Here is a 26962-nt window from a genome sequence, read left to right on the forward strand (position 1 = left end):
CAGCCAAAGCTTGAAATCTGTACCCTCGCTGTGGGGTTTCACACGGTGTCTTTTGGTCCTGCCCCTCTGCAATTTCATGCAGCAGAACATCTCTAACTTCACAGAGGACCTTTGCCACTGCCACAGGAACAGCTTTGGGCTAACCAGTGACATCTGTGAAAGCAGGAATGAGCACAACCAGTGCTGTTTCTCCCCAAATCCCCAGTCCTCCAGGGAGCCTGGACTGGACTTCCCCTGCCAGATGTGCTTTCTGTGGCAGCGGCAGTGCCAAAACCTCTTGGGCAAGGCCAACAGCAGTGGGGGCTGCTCACGGAGCAGAGTCAGCTGCCACCTCTGCCAAAGCTCCATGGACATAGAAATAAATAAAATATTATTTATTTTACACTTCTAGGCTGCAGCCAAATTATGTCCCTCTTGGGCAATGTTTTTCTGGTGGAGCTTCTCACCTAGAGAGAGAATTTCAAAGAGATGGAGGAGGAAAAAAAAAAAAAAGAGGGATACCATAGAGGGGAATAGGAATCTTGTATCTACTTTCTGTTACCTGTCTCTTGAGTGGGAATTTGGAGACTTTCTGAACAGTGGGGGTGTTCATGGCTTTTTTGTTTGGCATTTTCATCCTCCAGACAATCACCAAGACCAGCACCAGGAGAAGGAGGAAAAAGCCAGTGCCATAACTGAGAATGCCAGTGTACACTGAGCCCGAATCATCCATCTCCATGAGCTCCTCGGCTGCAGGGTGACAAGAGATGGCAGTCAGGACAGGCTGGGCATCTGCCCACACACAGCTACACACACACAGCACAGAGAATCTGGGCAGGACTTGTTCAGCTACATCAATGTCAGTGACTTCAGTGAGGGGACTCTCCCAGGCCAGTGGTTTTCCACCTGCAGCTGTAGCTAAAACATTAGTTTGGTTTGCCATTTTGAGGTAATTTTACTCTGTGTTTTTAAGAGCCCCCAGCCCACAGATTGAAAACCACTGCTCTAGGCTGAAGGCCTTCACACGTCTGTGCTGTCCCTCTGACCAAGATCTTCCTCTCTCCACAAATCTACACAAGGTGGCTGGGATGTGTAGGACTGGGGTTTGCTGCACTTGGCTGATTCAGATTCTCCAGCAAACATTTCTACCAGACCAGTGCCTGCCCTGAGGGACCAAGGGGCTTGAACAGCACCCAGCAGTGAGGATAAAGTCTCACAGGGAGAAAGTCTCAAGAGAAAAATCTGCTTAATTATTTAATGAAAACTTAGTTCTGCTGGGAAGAGGCTGGCAGGTCTGTCCCAGAGAGGTGGGATAGCCAGGAGGGTGATGGCACGAGCCCATCAGCAGTGGCTACCTGCTTGCAAGACTTCTAAGAGACCAGCAAAGGTCAGCTGTGTTTTCCCCCTTGTTCCTTTCAGGACAGGCATGTTGACCAGAGGAAGGAGCCATGGTGGGACTGATTTTCTGTCCCCCAAAGGTGTGCTGGCCTCAGAGGGACAGTCAGCAGTGGGAAGCTTTATGATGAAGTCATGCTGGTGTGGTTAGCTCAGTAAAGGGTCGTGTCCATTGCTGAGCAGTCCCTTCAGCAAGCAGCAGGAGCCTTTCCCTGGCAGCAGCAGGCTCTGTTTCAAGTATTTGGTGGCAGAGCCCAGGAGGACATGGAGAAAGGGCTGTTGGTGACACTGGGGGCTGCTCCAGCCTGTGTGCCAGCTGTGAAGGGCCTGATCCTGCCAATGGCCATCTCCTCCCACATGACAGGAGTACCTCATCTCCTGGGATCAGGCACTGTGGTTGGTACTGCAGCTGCCTTGCCCTCTGCTCCCGGTCCCTCCTGCTGTAGAATGGACAGGGCATTGCAAGCTGAAGTTCCCCAGGTGGGCTGTATCCTGCACCCCTCTCTGTGGGGGCCTGCTGCTGCACAGATAGGTGTCCTTCACTGCATCTGACTTCAAAATAAAGTTCTGCTTTTTAATTTTTGGTCAGTTTTCTCCTGCTTATTTTTTGCTTAAATAAGAGGTGTGAATTCATAAACTGTAAAAGCAGAGTGAGGGTCGGATGAGGCAATATCATGATAATCTGAAAACAACAGAGACATTAGTCTTCTAACCAAAGGAAATGTTTTCTCATTCAGCGGATGTCAGAAACAGAAACAGGATCAGATCAGCTATTACAGAGCTGGCAAATGAACAGGAAAGATCAGCAGATCCCACTGGCAGCAGGGTTGGCCATGGAGGAGACCTTCTCAAGCCCCAGTAAAAGTAATTACATCCAAATCACCCACACAGATAAAGTCAAGATTAGAAATGCCAAAGTTTCCGGTTCCTAAACACATCCTGAGATGGATGTGTAGTGAGATGGACCCAAATGTGGTCTATGATGGGTGAATCAAAGTGGGCTCTTTAGGATTTTGGGTGCCTTTTCAGTAGGGGGGTATTGAACATAGTCAAGGTTTGCTTCTGCACTGCCTGCAAGGCACAGGACATATGAGATTCAATATGAATATTGCTGGTACTTCCCTGGACCATGCTCAAGCCTGCCCTGCAGCCAGAGGCAGACTCAGCAGGTGAAGGGGCAGCACAGCCTCATTCCCCCTTGTGCAGAACAGCTCTCTCTGTTGCACATTCTGTGCTGGCTTCATTGTCAGTAAGAGCTTTGCACATGAAAGGGCCACAAAATTGAGGTCACTCTGGCCTCGGGTTTCAAGCCCACTGCAGCTTTCATCGATCCCAGCTGGAGCAGGCAGCATGCAATGCCCCTGGGAGCCAGGACTCCTGTGCTCTGCCTACAGATGACTCTCCTTGACCTTCTGTTTGAGATCGCTATCTTGGCCTGCTCATCCGTGAAGTGGAAATAATGCCACAGGCAGGGAAGGGTGTGCTCACACCAGACACTTATGCATCTAATTTTAGGTTAAGATATGAGGTCAGACAGAAAGGATCCTTCGTAAGATGATCCACAGTTCATGTCCAATTTAGGTGCCCTGGATCATCTGATGGGGAGGTTTTCTTCTCCCACTGTCAGTGTAAGAAGACAAAGCTCCTTATTTTGGTACTTGGCAGCCCTAACAAAGAGGCTGTGAATACCTCCCTGTTATTAGACAGAAAAAAAAGATTCTGTGTATTTTACTGTATCATTACAGCAATCATTTAAATTTTGAGATGCAATGCAAAAAGAGTCAGCTGCAAGTATGCAACAGGGGTCTGCAGCAAATCCCAGAGAAGAGACCTCCCTGGAAAACACTCCTGCTCCTAGCAAGGGGCAGCCTCCAGGAACTTGGCATTTCCAAAGCAAAACATCGAGGCATCCTGGAGAGGGAAGGAGAGGCCAGCACAGAAGGAAATACCTGGTAGCACCGTCAGCCAAGCAGAGTGATGTGAGAACCCAATAGAATTCCCTGCGAGACAAGTATATTCCCCAGCATCCTCAAAAGTAACATTTCGCAAGTACAGAATCTCTAGCTCCTTATCCGTTGTGTTAACACCTGCCGTCTACGGGGAAAAAAAACACACACATATAGAAAGAGGGAAAACAGAGAATAAGCCACATTCCCAGCAAGTGTGAGGACACCACAGGCAAATTTCAAAAGCAGATTAAGGTGGTTCTTTTTTCTATTTTTATTATTTTCCAATGGCCCATCTTCCGCATTTATTTATTCATTCCCCTCTGCAACCTGTAGTCAAAAGCAAAAAAAAAAAAAAAAAGTTCCCTTCACCAGGTTCTTACTCTGTCCCACTAAAGAAGCATGCAAGCAAAAGCATCCAAATGAAAAATTGCCCCCACAATATGACTGACTTTGGGTTAGTGAGGTGAGTACAGGGGTGGGCAAAGAGAGGTGGGAAATGAGGACAGACAGAAAGAAAGGGGGAAGGAGGGGAGATGTAGTGGGGAAAGATTCAAGTGCTGATCAGAGGAATATACAAACATTATGGTTCATGAGTTCATTGAAAATATACAATTCTAGAATTTTTTAGAATTTCTTCAGTGGGCATCTCAAAGCCATCTATTGATTACACAGACCTCGACACTGCAGGCTGATAACCAGAGGGTGCCAGTAAGGAACTTTCCTGCAGTGGCACTGAATAACACAGCAGTCAAACCCTCTAGGCTGGAATCAAACCCCAGAGCTCATGAGATTGGTTCTCTTCTCTAGTTAACATGTTTGCTTGCATGAGCCAATGTTGATATTTATTTCTCCATTACTTCTCCAAGGGACAAAACTGATTAACTCAGTTTTGTAGGTGAAAAACGCAAAACAGTTTTCCAGAGCTTGGAACGTCACAGGTCATTAACATGCAATTCTGTTATCAGCACTCAATTGTAAAGAAAGGAAAGGAAAGGAATAAAAGTATGAAAAGTTGATAGGAAAATTTGACAGTCATTTTATTGTGGGAATTTTTCCATGGCAATTGCTGTATAGGCGTTACAGTCTTGTAAAAAAAAAAAATTAGCAAGAAAATAAGATAAAGCCATTCAGCGTCAGTTGACAGGGTATAATACAAAATGAATAGTAATTTTAATCACTAGATTCTTAAAAATGTTATAGCTCATTCTTGCAGTTGCCAGGGCCTTGGGACAGAGTCTGTGGTTTACCTGGTTTTGGTTTGCGAATGTGGAGCCAAAATGGCTTTTCGGCTATGCCTACGAAATTGTTGGCTCTACACAGATATTCTCCTTCATCTTGTTCTGTCACATTGAACAGATTTAGGTTAGCATCGGCTTCAGCGTTTTTACTGATCCAAGACTGCAGGAATAGACAGAAACCTGAACTTCAGTAAACCAAACAATAGCTCCACGGCACCTACATCAGCTAGGATTGACTGTGCACGGCTGTGGTGACATCCCCGGCTCACCCTGTGCTGAGACACCTCACCCAGCACCTGGGTGGTGAAAAGAAGCTGCCTTTGGCCCCCAAACCACGTGCAGGTGAGCTCCCTTCCCTTCACACATGCGATTTCTTTTTTAAAACAGACCAGTTTGCCCCTTCTCCATCTGATAGCACTCAAAGGCTCCATGGTTTCTGAATAACTCCGCAGACAGGAGCACCAGAGAAAGGGCTTAAACAGAGATTTGTGTTTGCAACCAGGCTCAGCAAATACTGTTTCAATTATCAGATTCCAAAATAGAATTTGGAAACAAAATATAAGCAGTGGCGGTCTGAAACTCGCTGCTGACTTTGCCTTTCAGAAATTAGCTGTAATTTTTTCCACTGCTTATAGGAGCCTCTTCTTTACTAAATAAAGTGGTGTATATAAATCAAACAAACTTCAGACTTTTAAGCAATGGGTTTATTTCTCTTCTTCTATGCTGCCACAACAGCACACCAGCTTTTTCCCTAAACACTAAACAGTTGTTTTTATTTTGGCTGAAAATGCATAACTGTTTTAAGTGGCCTCAGAAGAAGCTTCAGTTCTGGAAATGAAAATAAAGCAAATGTCTTCTCTGTTTTGGTCTTACACTCTCCAGCCCAGACTTGATGCCTTTCATTTCCAAGCCTGATCCTGCCAATATGACTTGCAGCTCATTAAAATCATCGGGGCAGCCAGCTCTGATAGGTCATTAGGAACTGAACCCAGAGGAGGCACCAGAGAGGAGCCCCAGTGTCCATGTCTGATGACAAAGACCACCAGTTTTGACCTGAGCTCATCTCCAAGGCTTACGTGCAAGCCTGTCTGCCCTGACTAGTGGGGAAACGTGCCTGCCTGCTGTTGCTGCCTTGTTTATAATTAAACCAGGCATGTTTCAATGCAGAATGTACTATTTAGCTTTTGACAAAGCTTGGGCACAGTGTTGCCAGCCCCCCTCTGTAACTGGAATGCATTTAGTGCTCTTCTGCAAAGAAAAAGGGGTTTTCTTTGATCACAAATTAGCTCAGGCTTTCAGGAACTGATGCAGGTGATGGCTTGGTTTTGTCAGGCTGTTTAAAAAATGGTTTGAAAGTACAGCATTCAACTTATCCATCTGGACTTGGGTGGGGTTTGACACCCCCTCACCCTCCCCTTTAGATGTAGGGGGTGGAATTTTACATGCTGGGCACCTCTCTGTCTCCATTGCTGCGATGGAGACTGGGGTATTCTTCACACTTAAACTGCCCCATAGCAGCTCCTACACTCCACAAAATCTCCTGAAAGCAGGAGGGAAGGGCAGGCTGATAAAAAAGCCTTATCTCCCTGCAGGCAGCAGAGCACGGGGCAGGAGAGAGCAGTTCTGAGGGCAGGGGGGCTGTTAACAGCACCCTGCTCCTGCCAGGATGCTGGGGCAAGGCAGCAGCACTGCATGGCACGAGGGAAACAACTCCATAACGCCAGTGGACCAGCCCTGAGACCAGAGCAAGATCATTTTATCAGATCTTTACATATAAAAAACAAGCACACCACATTTAAAAAGGGGAAAAAAAAAAAAATCCCTGCAAAGCTGTGCCTGACACAGCTCTGTGGAGGCCCAGTACTGGCGCACAAAAGATGCATCCCAAAATGGAAATGCTCCGTGCCCCAGTGCTGATGCCGGCATTAACACAATTCAAAGCATTCCTGATTAACCAGAAGTAGTAAATAGACGTGTGCTGGTGCTATTCAGCAAAAAAACATAAAACCAAACAAAACTTGTGCTTTCAAACGCCTGCCTGTGCTCCCCTTCGAGGAATGCGGAGCCTTTGCCGTCCACAGAAGAGAAGGTATTTGGCAATTCTAATTACCTACCCACCCCGGTGCCGCTCCAACTTAATTTTAAAACACTATTTATAAGGACTATTTATATGTTCCTTGCCACGGCAAAATGGGGGCTTGTGCCTGTGACACAAGGCACTGTTCACAGCCGCTTTGCAAACTTCCAAAAGGTAGCACTTTATCCCATGGGGACCACACACGGAGCTCAGAGACTATATGAGATGGCATGTGACACAACCAGCTATTCAGAGCTTGGTGCTGGGCTGTGAAACCAGGGGGAAATTCAAATATGCATAATTCAAACACATTTGGAGAGGTGGCAAGGAATAAAAAAAAGTTTTCTAAACTCGAGAGAAGCACATGTTGCCGGTCCTGAAGAACTGTCTCCAACCATTTCTTCCAACCAATCTGTTATTTCAATCTGTGTAATTATTTCCAGGGTCCCTGGCTTTTATTATAATGGATCTGGCTGCGTTACAGTTTTGTAGATACTGTCTGATAAGTGGTGGTTGGTTTTTTTTTAAACTTCATACAAAGAGAAGAAGGGTGTGTGCAGCAGGATGTGCACAGGGAATGTCCACGCACAGGACAGCCTCAGCTTGAAGCTGCAGAGACAAAATCTGCTTTCAGCACTAACTGCAGAGCCAGAAAAACTCCATTTGGCTCTGTATATTTTAATAAACACCACCACATGATGCCTTTAACTATATTTTTAAAGTATTTTTGAAGTCCAATGTGCTCCTCACTCCCTATTCCCTGCTTTTATATCTACATCGGTTGAGGGGAACCAAATCCCCTGGCTTTGTTATGGCTGTAATCCGAAAGTTGCCCTTCAAGAAAGTATTTTAGCAAAGTAAGGTCTTACCATGTACTTTTTGCTCAATTAAAAAAAAAAAAAAGGCTTTTCTGAGCATTGATAACAGTAATGTTCACAAATCACTGGCTGGAACAAGATTATGTTGGCTCTCAGGTGCTGGTAGTTCAGCATTATTTGGTATGTGCACACTGCAATGTTCTTATTTGGAAGAATGTGTTTTAGTTGGGAGACTTTTATTTTAATAAACCCTGAAAATACCTCCATTGAAGCTGTAAAAAAAAAAAGGGTATTTTTACAATTTTAGGTCAAATGCAATCTGACAGCTCTTTCATTATGCTGCATTTCTCACAATTGCCTCAGCTCTTACAACTTTGCTTATCTGTGCCACCACAGTAGTAGTGTTATCTCTGGCAAACAGAAGAGTTTGGAATATCGATTTCAGGACATTTTTGCTGTATCCCCTCCAAAAAGAAGAGTAATCCACTGGGCAGGCTTACAGAAGGACTGCCCTGAGGGTGAGAAGGAGGAGCATGTACCAACCTTCAGCACTGTGACATACGGGGTTCCATCGGGTCCATATTTGCTGCCATTGACTTCCACGTGTTTCAGCCACTGGATGTGAGGCTGGGCATCACTGTAGACCTTGCAGTGAAATTCCACATTGCTCCCCACCACCACAGTCTGGTTGGCAGGGAGCCCTGCTTGCAGGATTGGTCGGTGGGGTGACCTTTCTGAAAAACAGAAAAGAGGGGAAATCCTAATTTACTTGTCTTATTTTTCCCCCAGCAAGTACTCTCCTCTGGAACATTAATCTTCTGGCTTTTCAGGGGAAAGGGTAAAAATTAGGTTTGTCCCCCACAGATGTCCTGATCACTGCTCTACCTAGGGCTTCTCAAGCCAGACAGGGAAGAACCACCTGGGATGGGAGGGGGCATTTCAGCTCTGCCATTCCTTCTCTGTCCCTCTGCAGACCCACTAAGTAATTTACTGATCACAGATGTGAGCCCAAATTGTTGGCCAAAACAAAGCTTGTTGTCGGTTTTAGAAGACACATTGGGAAAGAAACCAAGCTCCTGCTTCCCATATCCTATCAGGCAGCTGTTCCACATGGCCACAGATCAGGAGTTGAGTGGGATCTCACCTAGCACATCGAGCTGGTAGGTGTGCCTAATGTTGCCATATTTGTTCTCCACGACGCAGGTGTAATTCCCTCGGTCTGACGGCACAACGCTCTCCATCACCAGGCTCCACTGCTGGTGTCGCAGCTAGGAGAAGAAACCCAAACATTAAGACCTTCCAAACCAATAAACCATCACTGAGCTTCACACATCTGGACCCCAGAGGAAGCCTGAACATCACAAGGACCCATTTACAAGGGTAATTAAAGGAAAAGGAAAAAGTTTTTCACAGAAAGAGTGATAAAGTTCTGGAATGGTCTGCCTGGGGAGGTGGTGGGGTCACCATCCCTGGATGTGTTTAAAAAAAAGACTGGATGTGGCATTTGATGCCATTGTTTAGTTGAGGTGTGAGGGCATGGATTGGACTCAATGATCTTTAAGATCTCTTCCAATCTAGTGATTCTGTGAGTTCTGTAAAGTCTTAATGAGAAAAGGCATTAAGACCAATGCAAAAGTGATGCAACACAATGTACACACTGAGATTTCAATGTGGACTTCTATGTTTCCACAATAATCACAAACAAAGCTAGGTGACAACTGAATGTGGCATCTCCCACTAGAATAATGACTTCAGCAGGCATCACATAGGATCTTTATTTTATGTGTTTTATATCTTTTAATATTATGATCTATATTTTTTAATGTGTGGGCTATGGAGGCAACAGATTATGGCATTTGTCTGAACAGAAACAGGTTTCTCCAACTGAATTAGTCCCCTAAATTCCCTCTAAAAAACAGGAGCAAACATGCTCAGCCTCAAATCTGGTCCCTAGGATGCTTGGCCAGCCCTTCTGTTTTGGCACCAAGTTTTATACTAGTTGGTTTTCTGGATGTGGCTCATGTCCAGAGCTGATGGTGGTTCAGTAGCAGAAGGGAAAGCACAACCCCTGCCTCCAGCCTGACCTGCTGCCCTGTGATCTCACCTAGAATGTTTGTTTCTAATGATTCTAAAGGAAAGAATGGATATGGAAAGCAAATCTTGAATACTAAAAGCAACCAACAGTAACAAGGATGAGTTCAGGGTGCATAGCATATGAAAGCTCTCCAAATCTCTGGATATTAATTTGATGCCTTCTGCCACCCAAAGCAGAACATTTAACTTTATTAAACATTTTGAAGGTGACCCCAAGGACACTGAAATAGGAGATTTACAATAATGCTGCACTATAGAATGTCAGGGGCTGATGGAAAAAAACAAGGGTGTAATTGCTCCTGGAGATTTCTCGCTGCAGCAGGTGAACTCAAATATGAAGTCATTTAACCTCTTTTGCTACACATAAATTGCATCCACATGCTTTCTGTAAGAGGGCCAAGCTTCAATCAAAGCCAGAACTTTGCAAAGAGCAGGTTTAAAACCATAGGAGACTAGACAGCTTAGTTGCAAGATAAGCAAGCAAATGTCATTTTAACAATTTGAAGACCTCTACAGCCCTGAAAACAGCACTGCAGAGCACCCCATTTTTAAGAGAATGCTGAATATGGCATTGCTTTTCATTTTAGAGTATGGGTAACAGGAGGTTGTGACCAAACATTTTGTACAGCCATCTCAGCTGTGGCAGATGTCTGGTCGGTTCTCACTGCACCTCCGCCCAACCAGGAAGGCACAAATAGAGAAGCTCAATGAAGGAGCTGAACCAACATCTCACCTTTTCCCCCTTGCTGCATCTCTGTAACAGTGTGGCAATTACAGAGTGAGAGAAGCTCTGAGAACAGATAGCCTGGACCCTGAGCCCACAGCTCAACACACCAGACCGGCAGGGAAGTTTCAATGCAAATTTGTGGCTGCTCAGTGGCTTATTTCCATACTGGCTTGTCTCATAGTTATGTCTAAAGGCTTCTTTAAATCCACTTTTCAGCACTGCAAAATGTTTGCATCTGGAACCCCCAGGAGCTACTCCAAGGAAATGGGCTCCAGACACATGGATGACTCCCTAGTCTGACCTATATTCTAAAACCAGGTCCAAATTAGGTGTTTTACAAAGGATGCACTTTCAAAGACACTTTTATGACACTTTCAAAAACTTCTCTTCGTCAGTTTTGTGATGGGAACTTTGTACTCTGAAGAGAGAAGAACCTCGGGGCACAGACTCATAGGGCAGAACTTGTTTGGAAACTTAGGAAGACATTTTCAGTTTTGAAAACTTTTGGCAAAAGATAGAAATTCTCATGTTGGGATAGTCACTGCACTCGATGAAACACTAGAAACATGAAGTGACTTAGTCCAGGCATTAATCAAGTGGGTGAGATACTGGAAATCCCTCTGGTTTATTTGGTGTTGTCATTCTTGGCTCCTTGTGAAACAAACACTTACAGACACACTTGGAACCTCGTGTTTGCCAGACTGGTATGCAAGTCAGTGCAATGGTCTGGGGAAGGGATAATCCTCCATCTCCCCTCCCCCTCAATCTTCCCTTCCAGGGTCATTTAACACACACAGGCTTACAATATTAGAGATTCCAACACGGATTTAACCATTAATGCTCTCTGGGAAATTTCATATGATAAGTCATATGAATTTCTTTCCTTTACCAGTTAAGGATGAACTGTAACAAAACCAGGTTAGCCAGCCTGTCATGTTTTCAACACTCAACCTTCTCTCTTGCAGGCTTTACACTGGGCAGGCTTCACATGGGTCTAAATGCCATGTGCAAGGGGCAGATGTGGAAGAGTGGTCAGCTTTCATTTGCTGACAACAGACTTCTCACAATCAACATTAAAAGTCTTTCACACACTGAAAACAAATGAGAACATTCCCAGCTCAAGGATTTCTGGGTTAAGACCAGATCTTGAGATGAAGTGAGCCAACCAAACTCTGCCAGATCTGGATTTTGCCCATTCTTTTCAAGCTGCCTAATCCTGTTATGAAGTTAAGTTGTAACAGGGAATTTAAATCTTAAATACATGAGATACCGAGCAGGTTTTCAATCCCCTTTTCTGGTTCAAATCTCAGCTGATATCTGTCAGTATATTTATATTGGATGAGATTTACACTAGATTACGTATATCTAACTGAGGCTCATGACCAAAAGCAAGCAAATAAAGGAAGGAAAATTACAGAGAAAGATGTTTATATCCAAAATGGGACAAAGAACTACACCTAGACAGAGAGCTTAAACCAATCTTCCTGTAATTGTCCTGACATTGCCTTCAATAGCTCTTTTAAGCATTGACTTGTTGCTGGAAGGTGCCCCCAGAGAAACAAAGCACAGCGATGCCAAAGACTCACTACTGTGTTTTAGAGGATGAAACGTGTCAATTTAAACTCAAAGATAGATTAAAACTACTGGAAAGTGGGATGGGGAATTGCTTTCAGCTTCAGATTTTTTTTTTCTGCAGGCATAACTTAGTGCAGCTGATGTGACACAGTTTAGTAAAAAGCTGCTGGAATGGCGCACGCAAGCCTGAAAACACTTCAGGTCCTTACAGCCTGCAATTAGTAAAAGATGCTTGTGCTTTGTGAATGTCATCTGCTGATGAGCAGTTTACCCCCAGGAGTTGCCTGCCCACTTCTTTACCCTCCATGGCTTTTCAGAAGATCCAAACCTGAAGTGTTCTCAGCCTCATCCAGACTGGAGCAGGGACAGGACTGAGGAAGGAGCTTTAAAGGCTTCACTGAAACCATCACAAAAGGCTCTTTCAGGAACAGGTCTGAGCTAACAGGAAAGAAAGAGCCCAGAACTGTGGGGAGGGGGGACTTTTTTTGAATCCTTCTCTGGTTTCTGGAGCATGGCACGCTTTGCATGCCCAGTCCCCTTTCAAAACACTACGGATGTGGCAGGCATCAGCACACAGCTATTCCAAGTTCTGGTGAAGGTGCCTTCCTACAAGGCACCTTCTCTCCTTAGCAGCAGAGTCCAGGGATATGTCAGGGCTGGGAGAGTGCAGGCAAAAGTTGCTGCTCAAGAGTCTTTCCTGCTATGATGATTTTGTTACAATCAGCTGCAGCAGTTTTATTGTCCCCAAATAAAACCAGAAAAAGGAGTCGGACTGTGACCTCAAGGGGACAAAGTAATAACAACAGCAGCAAAATGTGAGAAAAGCTGATTTTCCTTTTAAAATCCTGACTAATTCATGATATAAAGTAGCACAGAGACTTCTGGATAATTAAATAATTTGACTGCAGTGGAATTTTGTGTCCCTGAGCTCTATCTGTAAACATGAGCCAGAGCATTTTCCAGAACACCTCTTGGTAGAAAGGAAGCAGAAAGAAGAAAGCAGCCAAGGAGCAGATGCTATTACTCTGGCTACAAGGGAATCCAACACTTGACCAAGGGTCAGTGATTTATACCACAAGAATGTTAATGACTACCAGCATGATGATCCAGCTCTTTGGTGAGGACTTTCCTATACCTTCAAAGGACACTGAATAGGTTTTCTTTGAGAGCTGGGAGCAGCTATGGCTTGGTCCAACACATCTCAATGCACTGGGCTCATCTCCAGAAATTAGGACTAAAGTTTCTGCTCCTGCTTTTTCATCCCTGTTCATAATTCAACCATAAACCCAGCCCTATTTTTACCTACTCCCTGAATGACCACTATAGACAAACTAAGAGGGAATTAGCCGTTGATCCCAAAGGACAACAGTCCTTTTTAACACTTTTGGTGCCAAGCCATTCCTAAAAGTGCAAGAACCACCTTCATTTCTACACACTCAGGACAGTGCTCTTAAAACCACCCATGTTATCCCCGCACAGTACAATTTTCTAGTTGGTAGAAACAACAAAATATTGAGATCCAAACCAAGACCTTACCTTAATGCCCCCAATCCTGTGCTCCCCTTTGAACTCCTTGCCATTTTTCAGCCAGTAGATGGAAGGGGTTGGGTTTCCACCTGCCGGGCATCGGAAGCGAACGGTGTTGGCGGCGGGAACTGCCAGCAGCTTCTTCTCCATCTTATCTGGCCGGGTCCAGAAGGGGACACCTGAGAAAGGAAAAACCAAGCTGAACAGGCCCCTTTCTGCAGCAGAGGATATCAGCTGGTGAGCAGATGCATTTGAAGAGTCTTTGGCGTGTGCAGATTGACAGTTAAATTGCTACCTGCTGCCGTTAAGATAAATGACACAGAAATGCTTTCCAGCTAAATGACTCTCATTGACATAGAGAGGGTGTTTGCATTTCAGTTTTGTGATGAAAGGTTCATGACCAGGTTCTTGTCTTGCTAATGCCAGTATAAATCTAAAGTGGCTCCTTTTAAATCAACAAGTAGAGTTATCCCAGATCAGGATGAGAATCTGGCCTCAGTGTGTAAAAAGATACAGATGTACCTTTGGGACATTAGTAGCCAAGAAGCATAAACAGCAGAACGATGTTAGAACTGTAAAAGAATGTTGATGGGCCAGCAAGGGAGCCGACAAAATGTATGAGCTGAGTGCACTGGAAAATGTTCCTCCTCAGTGAGTACAAATGTAGTGTAGCCTCCTTAAGGGAAGGAAAGAAAAAAAAGCGCCAGTGCCAAACTGGTTTATCGTGTTTATGTTCTTTAAGTACAAGTGATTTTAGTTTTAAAGATTCATGTTACCTTTGAACAGGGATAAATTTTAAAACACCAGTGTTAGCATGAGATACTTTTTATAATCTGCCTCAACTACAGCTACGTTCCTTGGCTGTGTTACAAACATTACATATTAACTCCAAATTAAGGCAGCAGCAGCGGCAAACTCATTATACTGGGAAGAAAGAAAAAGTTTTTAAAAAAAGCCTCCCAAGCTTTCATTTCTGCTTAAGGCAACACTGCAGAGCTGCACATGTTGTGTTTCCCCTGCCACATCCAGCCCCCCAGATCTGTGCTCCACACCAAGGGCAAAGGGAGATGGGGACAGGCAGTGTCTGGGCTGCAAACAGCAAGGAGGGCAAGGAGTGTAGATGGCATCTCCTCCAGTTGGGTAAGAAAAACTCACAGACATGGAGCACCTGTTGCAGAGGCACACGTGCTTCTGGCCAAGACAAACTGAAGACAGTGGTCCTCCAAGAACTGCCTTGGAGAACATGACAGCCACCAAAGCTCTTGGGACAGCCTTGCTGCTGGCCTCTCCTGCAGTGGTGACAATGCTCAGAAACACCAGCCAGGATCACAGCCCCATCTCAGTGCTACTCTGAAGCTCCTATAATCCCTCTTCTGCTTAATGACAAGCATGTACAAAGTTTTCCCTCTTGCTGCATCCCTTCAAGATGAATGGGAGCTGCTCCCTTTCTCCAGCACTCCCTGATGCATTTGGCTGCATGATCCCCATCCCATTACCACTCCAGTAAGTCAGAGATTGACCCCACCTTGGTGTAAGTCCCCAAGGACTGCATGTCCCCCATGCAGGCTCCCTGCTGCATTCCAGCTCCAAGGATATTGCAGGGAAGGTCACACAGCTCAGCCAAGGCAATCCATGCACCCATTGGTTTTTAGCACCTGCCAACACTCTCCCCATGTTTCCTCCACCTTACAAAGTCCATGAGGAACTGGATGCCAGGAGCTCCATCCAGGATGCCCCTCCACGTGCTATAGACAGCCCCGCTGGGCACACCTCATGTCCCATCTGCTTTGCAGTGGGATGGCTGGACACAGGTGCCTCAGTAACACCATCTCAGGGAGGGAAATCCAGTATTGAGGGTTTGCATCTGCCCTCAGCCTTGCACAAGGGTGTGATGCTATCAGAGTCAGCCCCACGTATCAGAGGGATCTGCACTCACACATCCCGCGTACGCCTCATTTTTCAAATAACGAAACTGCTTAAGGCCCTTTTCTTGCCAGGATCCTGCAGGAGCATGGCTGGCACAAACAACAGCAAAAGGAGGAATCCCTGCAATTCCCATGGCCCTGGAAAATCCCAGCCACAAACTTTGCTGTGAACACACAGCATATCCAGGAGGCCTGAAGCCCTACATGATAAAGTGAGCTAAAATGGGACATCATGCAGCCATCTACTGTTCCCAATGGCAGAACTGCACAAAAATGGGGAATATTCCATGAAACATTAGAAGAGAGGGTGCAACCACTAAAGGAAAAGGTCATGATGGTAAAAGGATGATGCTGTTATAGCATGAAGGAAGGGCAGAAACCAAGCAAAGACTGGGCAAATCCCCAGGCAGCAACAGGGGAGCGAATGCAGAGGACACTTGGGGTGGTGTTGGGAAGGCTGGAGAGGAGAGGGCTCCAGAAACCCATGCTGGTCCTTGGCTTCTGAAGCTTGGGCCATTTTCTGGCCAAATGTCTCCTTTTGGCAATGCACCTTTATATTCTGGGGAGGTTACAAGAGGCTAACAGGGCTACAGGGGAGAGGTATGGCAAAGGCCAGGCACGGATGGAAAAGTTCCCTTTTGCCACCGCCACAGAGGGCAGCCAAAAAACCTGTCCTGTTGTTTGATTAACATACCTGCCCACAAGAAATGCCATTTTATGTTGTTGGTGACAATCATCTAGGCATGGGGGTGTAATTACATCACCTGGTCAGGACCAGGTTCCCCTTTTTGCTTTTTGGGGCTCTTCCCTTTTACACAACATCTGCACGTGCTGCAGGGTGACGTTTTATCACATTTTTTCATTCAAAAGATGAGTTTGAATCTCACAGGAGATCCATCAACCCACTGGCTGCAAATGTAGTCACTGAAGCCAAGGGGGATTTTGCTATCAGACATCAGAGAGGAGCAAGATGGAGCCCAGGAAAGTTTCCAGCTGGGGATATTCTCCATATGGAGCAAAGGCAGGATTCACTCCTGCCTGCTGCAATTAGACACAACTTCTTCCCTGAGTGCTTTCCCTCATTTCAGTGCTCTTCTGTAAGATTCAGGGCTTGCCAGGGCTGGGCACCCCTGGATTATTGTGCCAAGACTCAAACAGGGCATTGCTCTCAAGTCAAACTGGAACTGGAAGAAAGCGTCTACACATTGAAAACAGTGCCTTTGTTCTCACTTGCAGGAGCAGCGAACAAAACATCCCTGCTTTTGCTTGGCCCTGCCCTCTGAGTCCCTTCATTACCACTTTTTAAGGGCCTGAAAATGTTGCTAACTCTTCTTTTCAAGCAAAGTTTGCAAAGCTCCAGAGAGTTTTGGGAGCGGGAAAAGAGGAAGGATGAAAGACAGGAAAAATTTCTAGACTAGCTCTCTGTAAATTAATTACTAGCAATGGTTTTGCATATGCAGGTGTGAAAAAAACAAAAAGGGACCCCCAAACATTATCACCAGCCCTTTCCCATCATCAAACACTAAGCCTGACGGTCCGTTTTGTTCGTCAAAGACACCGGCCACCCATCCAACTGGAATGACCAATTAAAAAAAACCTGAGAGCAATACTTGGAATAATTAATACAGCCAAGCACTCATTTAGCAATTAGGAGCTGCCACCAAATTCTGTGGCAGACAGAATCAACCCTAATTGTGTAATTTCCCCAGCTGACGCCTCTGAGGACAGAGCCAGATTTAATTGGAGATTATGGGGGCTCTTTGAAGGTGCTGGGGCTGCGCAGCGGGGGCTCCAAACAAACAGATACAAGAGGGGTAGGGAGCACTGGGGCAGAAGCACAGTGTGTGAAAAGGGAGTTTTGTTTTTGTTTCAGGGCCAGGAAAAACAGCTGTAGAGAACAGAGGTATTAGAAAGCCTCTTTCTGCAAAGGCGGATCACGGCTTGTGACAAGGCTGCCACAAACGAGCTGATCTGAAGCTGCAGAAGTTTCTCCTCATTCTTTTCTGCTGCCCATCCCTGTTTGTTTCTGTGCTGCCCTTCAGACAGCAAGCTGAGAGTGAGCAGAGCAGGGCACCTCACATGGAATTTGGTATTTCCAACCCTTAAAATTAACAAGATTGGGTTCAAACTCATGATGCTATTGGAATCAGCTTTCTGAACTCTCCACTGTGTGAGGATGAGAAACTCTGCTGAGTAACACAAGCCAGAAAAGTAACTTACCATCACAAGGGGCCAGGACAAAAGGATTTTATTCAGTGATATGCAGCACGGCAACACTCAGTGAGCCAGTCCAGGATGGATTGCCTCCCCCCAAATATGAAACACTATCAGTTTTACTGACTAGATACCTTTAAGGTCACTTCCAACCCTAACCATCCTATGAGTCTGTGGTATCTTTCTTTTGCATTAAAGCAGTTATTGCCTTTCCTCCTCTAACTACTGACCACAGCTGTGTCTGATGCCTGAGCAGGGCCTCTACACCCCGTCAGAAGGGCACATTTTTGCCACAGGAGATAGAGGATTTGTGTCTTTGGGCTGTTCACAGAACACAGCACACCATGTGTGCCGGCATGGGATGGTCCTTCAGCCCCTGCTCCTGGTGGGATGTCCTGGCAGTGGTGGTACCAGGGCTAGCAACACAGCTCCCCAGACTCAAGAGACCTCTGAAGGTTAAGTGGAGGATCTGACATCAAAGAAAGCAACATAAAGCACACCCATGTCACGAAACACCACTGCACTGACACATTAACCTAATCAACCATTTTTAAAGCAGAAGGGAATCCAGCTTTTTATAACAAGACCTTTAAGCAAAGCCAGCCATTACCTTCAGGTCTAAAACCAGAGACAGCCTCAAAGTCAAGAAGACCCAGAAAACAGGCTATAAATACATGTGGATAAATGTGTGTTTTCCTTTCCAGTGAAGAAAAACGTCTTTCTGTACCATAAGCCAGCTGATGTTTTGTGATACCTGTTGCTAAGAGATTGAGTTCTCTATAAACCACATAAAAAACTGTACAGAACAATCAGTTGTGCTCATCAGAAGCTGCTCTGCAGCAGGAAAAGATCATGACCAAACCAGACCTTCCCTATGTCTGTACCATTCTTCAGCAGGTATCAGCAGCCCTGAGCACCTCTGCAAAGGTGCCTGTCACCTGGCAGGATTTGGCCTCTAATTAGAATCTATCAGAAAACCACTAATTGCTGCTGATGGGTCTCCTGGCACTGTAACTCACCATTTCTGTCCACACACGGCACACACAGCAGTATTAACTTACTGCAGTGGCAGACCCGTTTGAAAGAGTCCTGCATGTGCAATGTTATGGGCAGGAGAGATTTTCCAGTCATGTTGAACTTCTGCCAATGTACATAGCTGATTGGGAGTTCAAATGCAAAGACATCTCTATTAAAAATACATACACATGGGCAGCTCACTCTGCAGAAGTATAAAGAGCAGAATAAAGCCCAGCACTAACACCTCTGAAGCCTGTAATGATCCTGATTAATGCTATTGCACTTAAAGAAAGCAGCAATAAGATTGAAAGAAATTATTTGTGAAAGCTCCAAGCACTGTCCTGGGACTCTCTTCCTCACAGGAGTGAAAAAAAAAGCCAATAAAGCCAAAGAAGCTGCTCTCACTTATGGTATCAGTAAATTTGGCCCTTGGCTAGTATATGTTTTGTATTCTGACCCCTATCAAGATGCTGGTAAGGACCAGAATCAGAATGGTTAAAAGTAAAGCAGTCAAGGTTTGAAATGTTATAAAACCAGTGTAACATCAGTGCAGTAAAACAAATATATATATATATATATATATATACACACACACATATAGTAAGCAGGCTTGTCTGGATTTACATGCAAGGAAGAATTTGTAACTACTGATCTATTCAGATTCTTAACATCAAATCTTCAAAATACAGCACTGCTGCTGTAGGATTCCCCAGGAGCATCACCACTCTGGCAGCTGTTTCTAAGTTTTTAGATAAATTTCATTCATCATGGTTCTATCCTGAGGTCACTGATTTGAACACAAAGCTGCTGTGTGACTGCATGAACACCCAGATGAGCTGCACTGCTTGGGAGCCACAGCTGCTGCAAAGAAAAGGCCTCTGTATCCCAGAAAAATGAATTACCTGTATCTTCTGACTCATCATCGTCATCCTCATCATCACCTGACGAAGGGGAATCTGGAAAGAGACAAGAAAGAAGTGAAGCAGAAGGAGGATGGCACAAGGGGACACCATGCTGGATGAGGCTGTTGGTGTCACACAAGGGACATCCAAGTGATGGCTCACCCTTCCCACCAGCCCACTCCCCTGCTGCTGCTGGGCCAGGCACAACAGGACAGGTGCTTTCTCAGCTGGGAGAGAGGGGTCAAGAGTTTGCCAGTGCTCTGAAAATGTGGTCCAATGTCAAATACTTCTCCCTGTGTGAAATGTTCTCTTCCTCATAAACACAAAGGGAATTCTAAACTGGAAAATTTCTTTTTGCAGAACAAGCTCTCTGACTGTTATTTTTCCCTTCCCTCTAGCATTCACTCTGAAGACTTTTTATTTTACCATGTCTCAAAACGACAGGTCAGCATTTCTAATTCACTTTCCCTGCATTTTTCTTTTAACTCAATATCCTCCTGCCACACCTCCCTTCATTAACTCCTTGTTCAAACACTAAGACCAAAACTTTTGACCTTCTTGCAATCAAACCTCTCTCCATCAACATTTTGATGGCTATTCCAGTTCCCTTTAGTTATATTCCTCCCACAGAGGCACCTCAAGGCTGTAACTCAATACAGGTAAACAGGTGGGAATTTTCCATCTGTATCTCTCCAAAACATTCTGAACTGTTTCTTTTAATGTGGTCTAACATTTCACCTTCTCCAAGCTGTCCACAATGAAGGCTCAGTCCCTCTTCCCCCCATCAACTGACTACTGTAAATGTAAATGCCATTATCAAATAGCAGCTTAGTGTTTAATTTAGTTTACACAGTTTAGTTTGTACACTTCAGCATCTGGAAGATTTAGCATCACTGATGTGACATAATCTCCAGGAATTTTTCTTTCAAATAAAGGCAAAATGCTAATAACCCAGCAGCCTTTATGTTCTGAGACAGTGGTAAGAGAACTTGGCCTTAAACACTAGAAAACAGGAAACATTATGAGTGTTCAACATGTGGCCAGAAATGTAAAGAGCTGTTTCAGATCAAGCCAGGCAGGACATCCTTCATTGCAAGATGCACTTGAGTTTTTTACTGTTTTCTGACCAGCACAGTGGAGGTAAAAATGGAGAAAGAAAAAGGTGGGGAGGGTATAAAAAGAGGGAAAAAGAAGGAAAGCTAACAACAAATAGTTCTTCCCTGCAGAATCTGGAATGGCCTTCCAGGCATTTTCACCATCCACAGAAGCAACACAGGAAACATCTCCCTGCCTTAGACTGCAGGGGCTCATGGTGCTCTGCACCTTCTCCTTGGCAAAGCCTCAAGGACGACTCCAAGCACGTCTCTAACTGCAAATCCACAGTTGAGGTCCTGCTGGCAGCAGAACTAGGGAAATGCCATGGGGCTTGCTGAAAGTGAAGTGGATGTTTAGGTGTTCTGGCTGATCCAGCAGGTTTACTCAAGTCAGGCAGAAACAGAGCCAAATCCCCACCAGCATTGACGGAGAAATCAGCACCTTAGCTCTGCTCTCAGATTTGGTTACCCACATATTAACACATGATTATAGTTTACTTCTGCTTTCCAATAAATCCATCATGACCAGAGGAGTAGCATCAATTTTTAAACTAATTCAAAATCATTTTCACAAGGTTGAGGGAAGTCTTTGACTTAGTTTGTTTTTAGGATGAGAAGTGCAGCTTAGATTTTAAGACCAAATATCCCATATTAATAGCTACTGTCCTATTCAAATTACTAAAACCACCTTTTTCAAAAGGTGACTAAAAATTATAAGCTATTTGTTTATCATTTACTAAAACAGTAATCCTTAGCAGAAGTTGTTGAAGTATTGGCAAGAACTGCTCAAAAGGGCTTTAATTATGAATGAAAAGGGACTTAATTTGTTCAGTCACCTGTTTTGTAATGGTTGGCCTTGGGTATTTTGAAAGCTCTGTTTGCTGGTACCGGCCTGCAGCCCATGCTCATCACAGGGGTGCTGCTCAGCCACTAAATCCAAAGGCTGTTCTGTGCATGAAATGGCTGCAGAAATGGAGCTTCTGCCAACAGGGCTGGATATCAGTTTGGGCATGCAGCCTCTACATGATCCTTTCCAAGTGCTCAGGTTTTTAGGGGACAGTATGTTTGTTTTTGTAAACTAGCAAAACACTCAAGCCCTTGTCTGTCAAGGGAGGAATTTTAAAGAGATCAAATCCTGCTAATTATCAGCCTGGTTCTCAGCCCTTGAATGCCAGCTCCAGCATCTACTTGCTCTGCTTCCAGCATCAAACATCCATCCCCCTGTGCACAGTCAGAGTCACTGCAGCACAGTCAGTTTGTTGCAGACTCAAATCTCATGGCTCTCTGTAGGAAAATCCTCATATGCCCCTAGGACATGGAAGCATTCTCAAAATGGAACTTGTATGTGGATCAGCTATTCCAAACACACCGAGCCTAGCTTTGCTCACTTAAGAACAGAGATCAGAGCAATTCCAGTCTGTTAGTACAGCTTTAAACCAGTTTAATGCAGAGAACAACTCCAGCCCCAAACATCAGATAGCCACATGAACACCTGACCAGATACCTGAGCTAATTGCTGGCATTACCTATAAGAATTGGGGACACAAACCACAAATCTCTGATCCCAATCTCATCTCTGCTGTGCCACACTGAGCAATCAATACTAATTATGAAGAAATATGTGAATATATGAGAGGCGCCACTATTGCCACATAAAGCAGAGCTTCAAATTTTAAAACAAGTGCTGCTGACAGCTAAAAAGGAGGCTCCCACATTACCAGCACTTTGGTGGTAATGACAATGGGCTAATAGAATCAAAGACTCATAATGTTGTCAGAAAGCAGGTTCAGGTTACTCGCTAGTTCTTAAGCTGTTATTAGCTATTATTAGTGAAGAGGAAAAATACAGGGGCTTAAACTTTTTAAAAGCAGAGGATTATCAGTCCTTCCACTATTAAAAACAATTTCTCACTTTACAAACTTTTGGGGCTGGCAGCTGTTTCATTTGAGCATGTAACCAGCTGCCCTCTCCTGCCTCCCTGCTGCCCCTTGAACTCAAAAGCATTTTCATGTCACTTAGGAAAAAAAGAGAGAGTAACATTTCTAACAACCTGCAGTTTGCTGGATAGTTCCAATAATCGTACCTAGTTAAAGAAAGGCTTTCAAGGGCCAAATACTTCTTTAACCATTTAATTGATATGACCTTGAAGCATTCACAGCAATCTCCAGCAACACTCAATAAAAAGCAGATGTTGCTGAAGGCTTGGTGAAACGAGCTTTTATTCTCATGATGGTTTTCTCTCACACAAAATCCTATTGCACAAGAAAGCTCTCTATGGAGTGGATGTGATTCACAATCACAAACGTCTCTGTGTTTGGTTTTCAGACAGAGACTCTTACTTTTTGAGGGAACTCAACTTTTGGAGAAAGGACCTGCTATTCAAGGATTCTTGAAAAAGCTCCAATAGTTTAAGGGCAAATGAAAGTTTTCAAAACTTGAGATCCACAAGGGACTAGTTCTCCTGAAAATTCAGGCTTTTAACCTGTGATCAGGAAAGTTTTTATCTGCTCACAGTGATCCACCTACCAATGCACCAGCCTGAAATCATGAAAATGACCTTTGTGTTGGTGGTTAGCTATCTGGAAACAACAGATTTTTCTGGCACTCTGTGTTTAGTGATCCAGGCTTGGACAGCTTGTAGCTGTTCTGTTCTATCATCCTCATCACAAAAAATATGGCCAAGCAAATGACAGCATGTGCTTTGCTAACACAGCACTTGTTTGCAATGTATGAATCCAAATAAGTAACTTTGATGGAGCACATATCTTGGATCTACACAGTTTACAGATAAGCTACCTCTAAAACAAGCTAGCAGTTTGTGATAACTGTGATGGAGGGCAGAGATTTACCAGCTACAACACAGAAACAGTCTTCAGGAACTTCCAGCTCTTACGTGCAACTTTGCCACTGATATTTCACATAACATGGAAAACATCATTTAGCCCCCATGAGCCACAGCTCACTCACTCACAAAAAACTTCACAGCCACATGTAGCACTGCATCTATCTGAGGGTTAAGGGGGATTTGAGGTTTAATCTGACCAGCACCCTTTCTAAGTCTCTCTCAGTAGTAACATCAAGGTTCAACACTTGATATGGACACTCAAGCATTCTTCAATTGGTTTGTTCTGCCAGTCTAATCACTGTCAGCAGTTTCCAGGGAGTACAGACCTTCCAAGGACAGACAAGCACCCCAAACCACCAGTTGTGCTAAACACGTGAAAGGGCAAAAATTAAAAAAAAAAAAAAGAAAAAAATGATAGAAAATCACTGAAACAGCTGTATTTCTGGACATACCTGTAACTCTGACTGTAAAGTTTCCCAGGACCTCGTTGGAATGCCTTGGCTTGCAACTGTACAGCCCCGAGTCATCATATGACACATTGATTATCTTCAACAGTTTTTGTCCAATATGAGTTCTGTTGGTAGGTGCAATTCCAATACCATCTTTAAACCAGAAAACAGACACAGAAGAGCCTTGGGTGTTACAGGAAAGTTCAATGGTATCTCCATTTCCAAACACCAACTCTTCCAGAAAGGCGGTCTCGCTCCTCAAGTACTCTGCAAAGGGAGAAAGAAATGGAGATGAATAAATAAGAGCAGGTGTCAGAGACAGAGTGTTTAGAAAAGAAACACATCTTGTATTTGCTCTACTGATGCTTTCATGTGCCCAGACCTTCCCCTTGCCTGCCACAGGCAGGTAGCTGTGCAAAGAGAGTCAGAGATCTGGCTGATCTACAAGGATGGCTTTGACCCTGTAGCAACCAAAACACGTCCACCCCACCAGGTGCATCCCAACAAACAGCACAGACCTCTAGAAGGGTCATTGCAACACCCAGTGCTGCAGGTGAGGGGGTGATCTGGCAGGAATAAGTGTGTGTTGGCAAGTTCACATCTCAATCTCCAGACTTCCTTCTGTTTATTGCTGTGAGTCTGCCCACAAACCCTATGAGACTCAGCAAGGACAGAAAGGAGCAGAACCAGGGATAAACCAAATTTCTTATGGGACTCTGGGTGACCCAAAGGCAATGTCTGTGGGCTGAAGAAAACAGGTGGAAAGCTGGACAGAAGATAAAGGCTGGAATAGCTAAAATAAATGAAAGCATCACTAGTTTCCTGCTGAAGTTATTCTGTGTGCAACAAAAGTGCAGAACCAAAGATACCTTCATAGATTATGACTTCACTGTGAAGCCAGTGCAAGTAGAGCAGCCTCAAATACCTGAGGATGTAGCATTGGCTCCAGGCTGCTCTTTTGCCTTGAGGTGAAAGAGTTGGAGCAGGCGACAAGAGAAAAACGTATTGCTTTTCTCTTCTTGTCATGTGTGTTTTTATTCTTGTATAAATGAAAAGATTTAAAATATAAAAATGTTGCAGTCAATAGCCTTGCAGGGTAGAAAGAAAGGATTCTGGGAGCCTGAAAAGGTGGAATTTCATGGGAGGTATTGTCTCGCAGGAGGCAAAGCCCACACTCCTTGGGATTACAAAGAACCTTTCCTCATACCATGGCAGCAATTCCAACTAAAATATTTTATGGTTTAGCCAGAATGTTGTGGTGTTCATGCAGTCAAAGGTTTAGGGTGCTGGGGTTTTTTCCCCTTTTAATAAATTTTTTCCCTGAAAGTATATACTTATAGTAAATCAAAAAAGAAGACTGAGCCCCATGCAGAATCTCCTTGCTATCAGACTCATTGCTGCATTTGAGTGTTTATCCATGGTCTCTTCCCAACTGGGATATATCTCCGGGGAAAACACGGTCAAGAAATGTTCTGGTTTAAATGTTCAAGGTTTTTCTTCCTTCTTCTAGACTATGAGGATTTCTCCACTGGTACCAACCTTGGCTTCAAATTGAAAAGCCCTGTGGACAGCTTTGCACTTGAAGAGACTAACTTGCAAGTGCAAAGTACTGGTCTAACTTTGATGGAACCTCTTGCTAATTTCATCTACTGGAAAACAAACCCCACACAACTGTACAAGCCCTCCACACAAAGCACAGTTCTACCAAAGCTGTTTGCTGGACGATCAAGCCTTGTATATTTTGGCTTTTGTATTATAAAGCTACTGAACAGGAACAAACCCAGACTAAGCACAGGCCAAACTGCACGGGTTAGCTGTTTAAAAGGAAATAACTCTTTTTCAGAAACCATAATGAACCTGGGTTAATGACAAAGCAACAAAGAATTTTTACAAAATGTATACAGGGAATGTTGGAATGAAGAGGAAAGTAAGACTCAGCAGATGGACTGGGGTCTCAAGCTTCTTCTGTGGAATGAGGCAGCACCTCTTGTTTCTGACAATTTGATTTTGGCATCTCTACCCTCAATCTCCAGCAGAGTCTCCAGCAGATGTTGTGATGCAAAGTTTGGTTCTAGTGACTTCTTTTGTACTGACTGGGAATAATCTCAGGGTAGATGTAACTCATGGTCTTAATCTCACTTCTGTTAACTGTTTTTCAAATCTCTGTTTATATACTTATGGCTTAAAAAATAAACAGGAGCCAAACTAGAGATTTCAACACAGTATTTAAATGGGCACTCAAATGCTTTTAAGCACTTTGCCAACCGTGACCTTGGAGAACCAATTTTTACTCTCATTCCTTATATAGCTTTCAAGTACAGAGATAAATCTGAAAGCAGAGACAGTCTCATTTCCATGCTTGAAACAGCAGGAGTTCAAAGCAGAGAACCAAAGCTCACATCTCCCGCAGGGTGGCCAGAGTCCAGCACCTCCTTCCTGCCCTCCAGCTCCATGTGCTTGGTGTTTCCAACACCTTTTCAACCAGAGACACCAAGACATGAAGGAGACATGAATTGCCCCCTCTGAAGCCAACTCTCCAGCTATAGAAAAATAGGGGAGGGGACACAGCCAGGACAGCTGAGCCCAGCTGACCCAAGGGATATTCCAGACCATATGACACCATGCTCAGCAATAAAACTGGGGGAAGAAGGAGAGGGGGGATTGTTTGGGGTGGTGGCATTTGTTTTTCTCAGTCACCCTATGAAGAGCCTGGCTGTCCTGGGGGTGGCTGAACACCTGCCCTGGGGAAGTGGTGAACTAATTCCTTGTTCTGCTTTGCTTCTGTGTACAGCCCTTGCTTCTCTTATTACACTGTCTTTATCACCACCCTTACAGGTGGTTTTCTCACTTTTACTCTTCCAATTCTCTCCTCCATCCTCAGAGTTGGGGTGAGCAAGCTGCAGTGTGGGGCTGAGTTCCCAGACAGGATTAAACCATGACACACAAATTACCAGGGAGTTAACCCACGCAGGGGTTACAGGAGCCCACTCTTGACACTTGCCAGCAGAGCAGGGATTAACACATTTGCAGCTTTAACAGAGAGAAAGAGAGGGAAGAGAGAGAAAGAAGCAATCTGGGTTGTGGGCTCTCAAGGTATACCTAAAACTCAACAAATTAGTTTAGCCAAAGCAGTAATG

General features: G+C 44.5%; 1 protein-coding gene across 6 annotated transcripts in view; it reads right to left on the bottom strand.

The window, feature by feature from the left end:
- The window catches only part of FGFR3 (fibroblast growth factor receptor 3), a 55176-nt gene that overhangs the window by 10151 nt on the left and 18063 nt on the right, over positions 1–26962 (bottom strand). For 2 of the 6 annotated variants that reach the window (XM_059845341.1, XM_059845340.1), the window contains exons 2-8: positions 23829–24092; positions 19438–19491; positions 13389–13558; positions 8601–8724; positions 8000–8190; positions 3324–3468; positions 542–729 (exon numbers count right to left, since the gene is read on the bottom strand). In XM_059845341.1, coding sequence (XP_059701324.1) covers positions 542–729; positions 3324–3468; positions 8000–8190; positions 8601–8724; positions 13389–13558; positions 19438–19491; positions 23829–24092 — 1136 coding nt within the window. Of the gene's footprint in view, positions 1–534; positions 730–3323; positions 3469–4570; positions 4722–7999; positions 8191–8600; positions 8725–13388; positions 13559–19437; positions 19492–23828; positions 24093–26962 lie in introns of all 6 variants that reach the window. The other 4 variants (XM_059845337.1, XM_059845338.1, XM_059845339.1 and 1 more) reach the window with 3 other exon arrangements.

The sequence above is a fragment of the Haemorhous mexicanus genome, chromosome 4 (genome assembly GCF_027477595.1).
Source record: "Haemorhous mexicanus isolate bHaeMex1 chromosome 4, bHaeMex1.pri, whole genome shotgun sequence".
Classification (NCBI taxonomy): Eukaryota; Metazoa; Chordata; class Aves; order Passeriformes; family Fringillidae; genus Haemorhous; species Haemorhous mexicanus.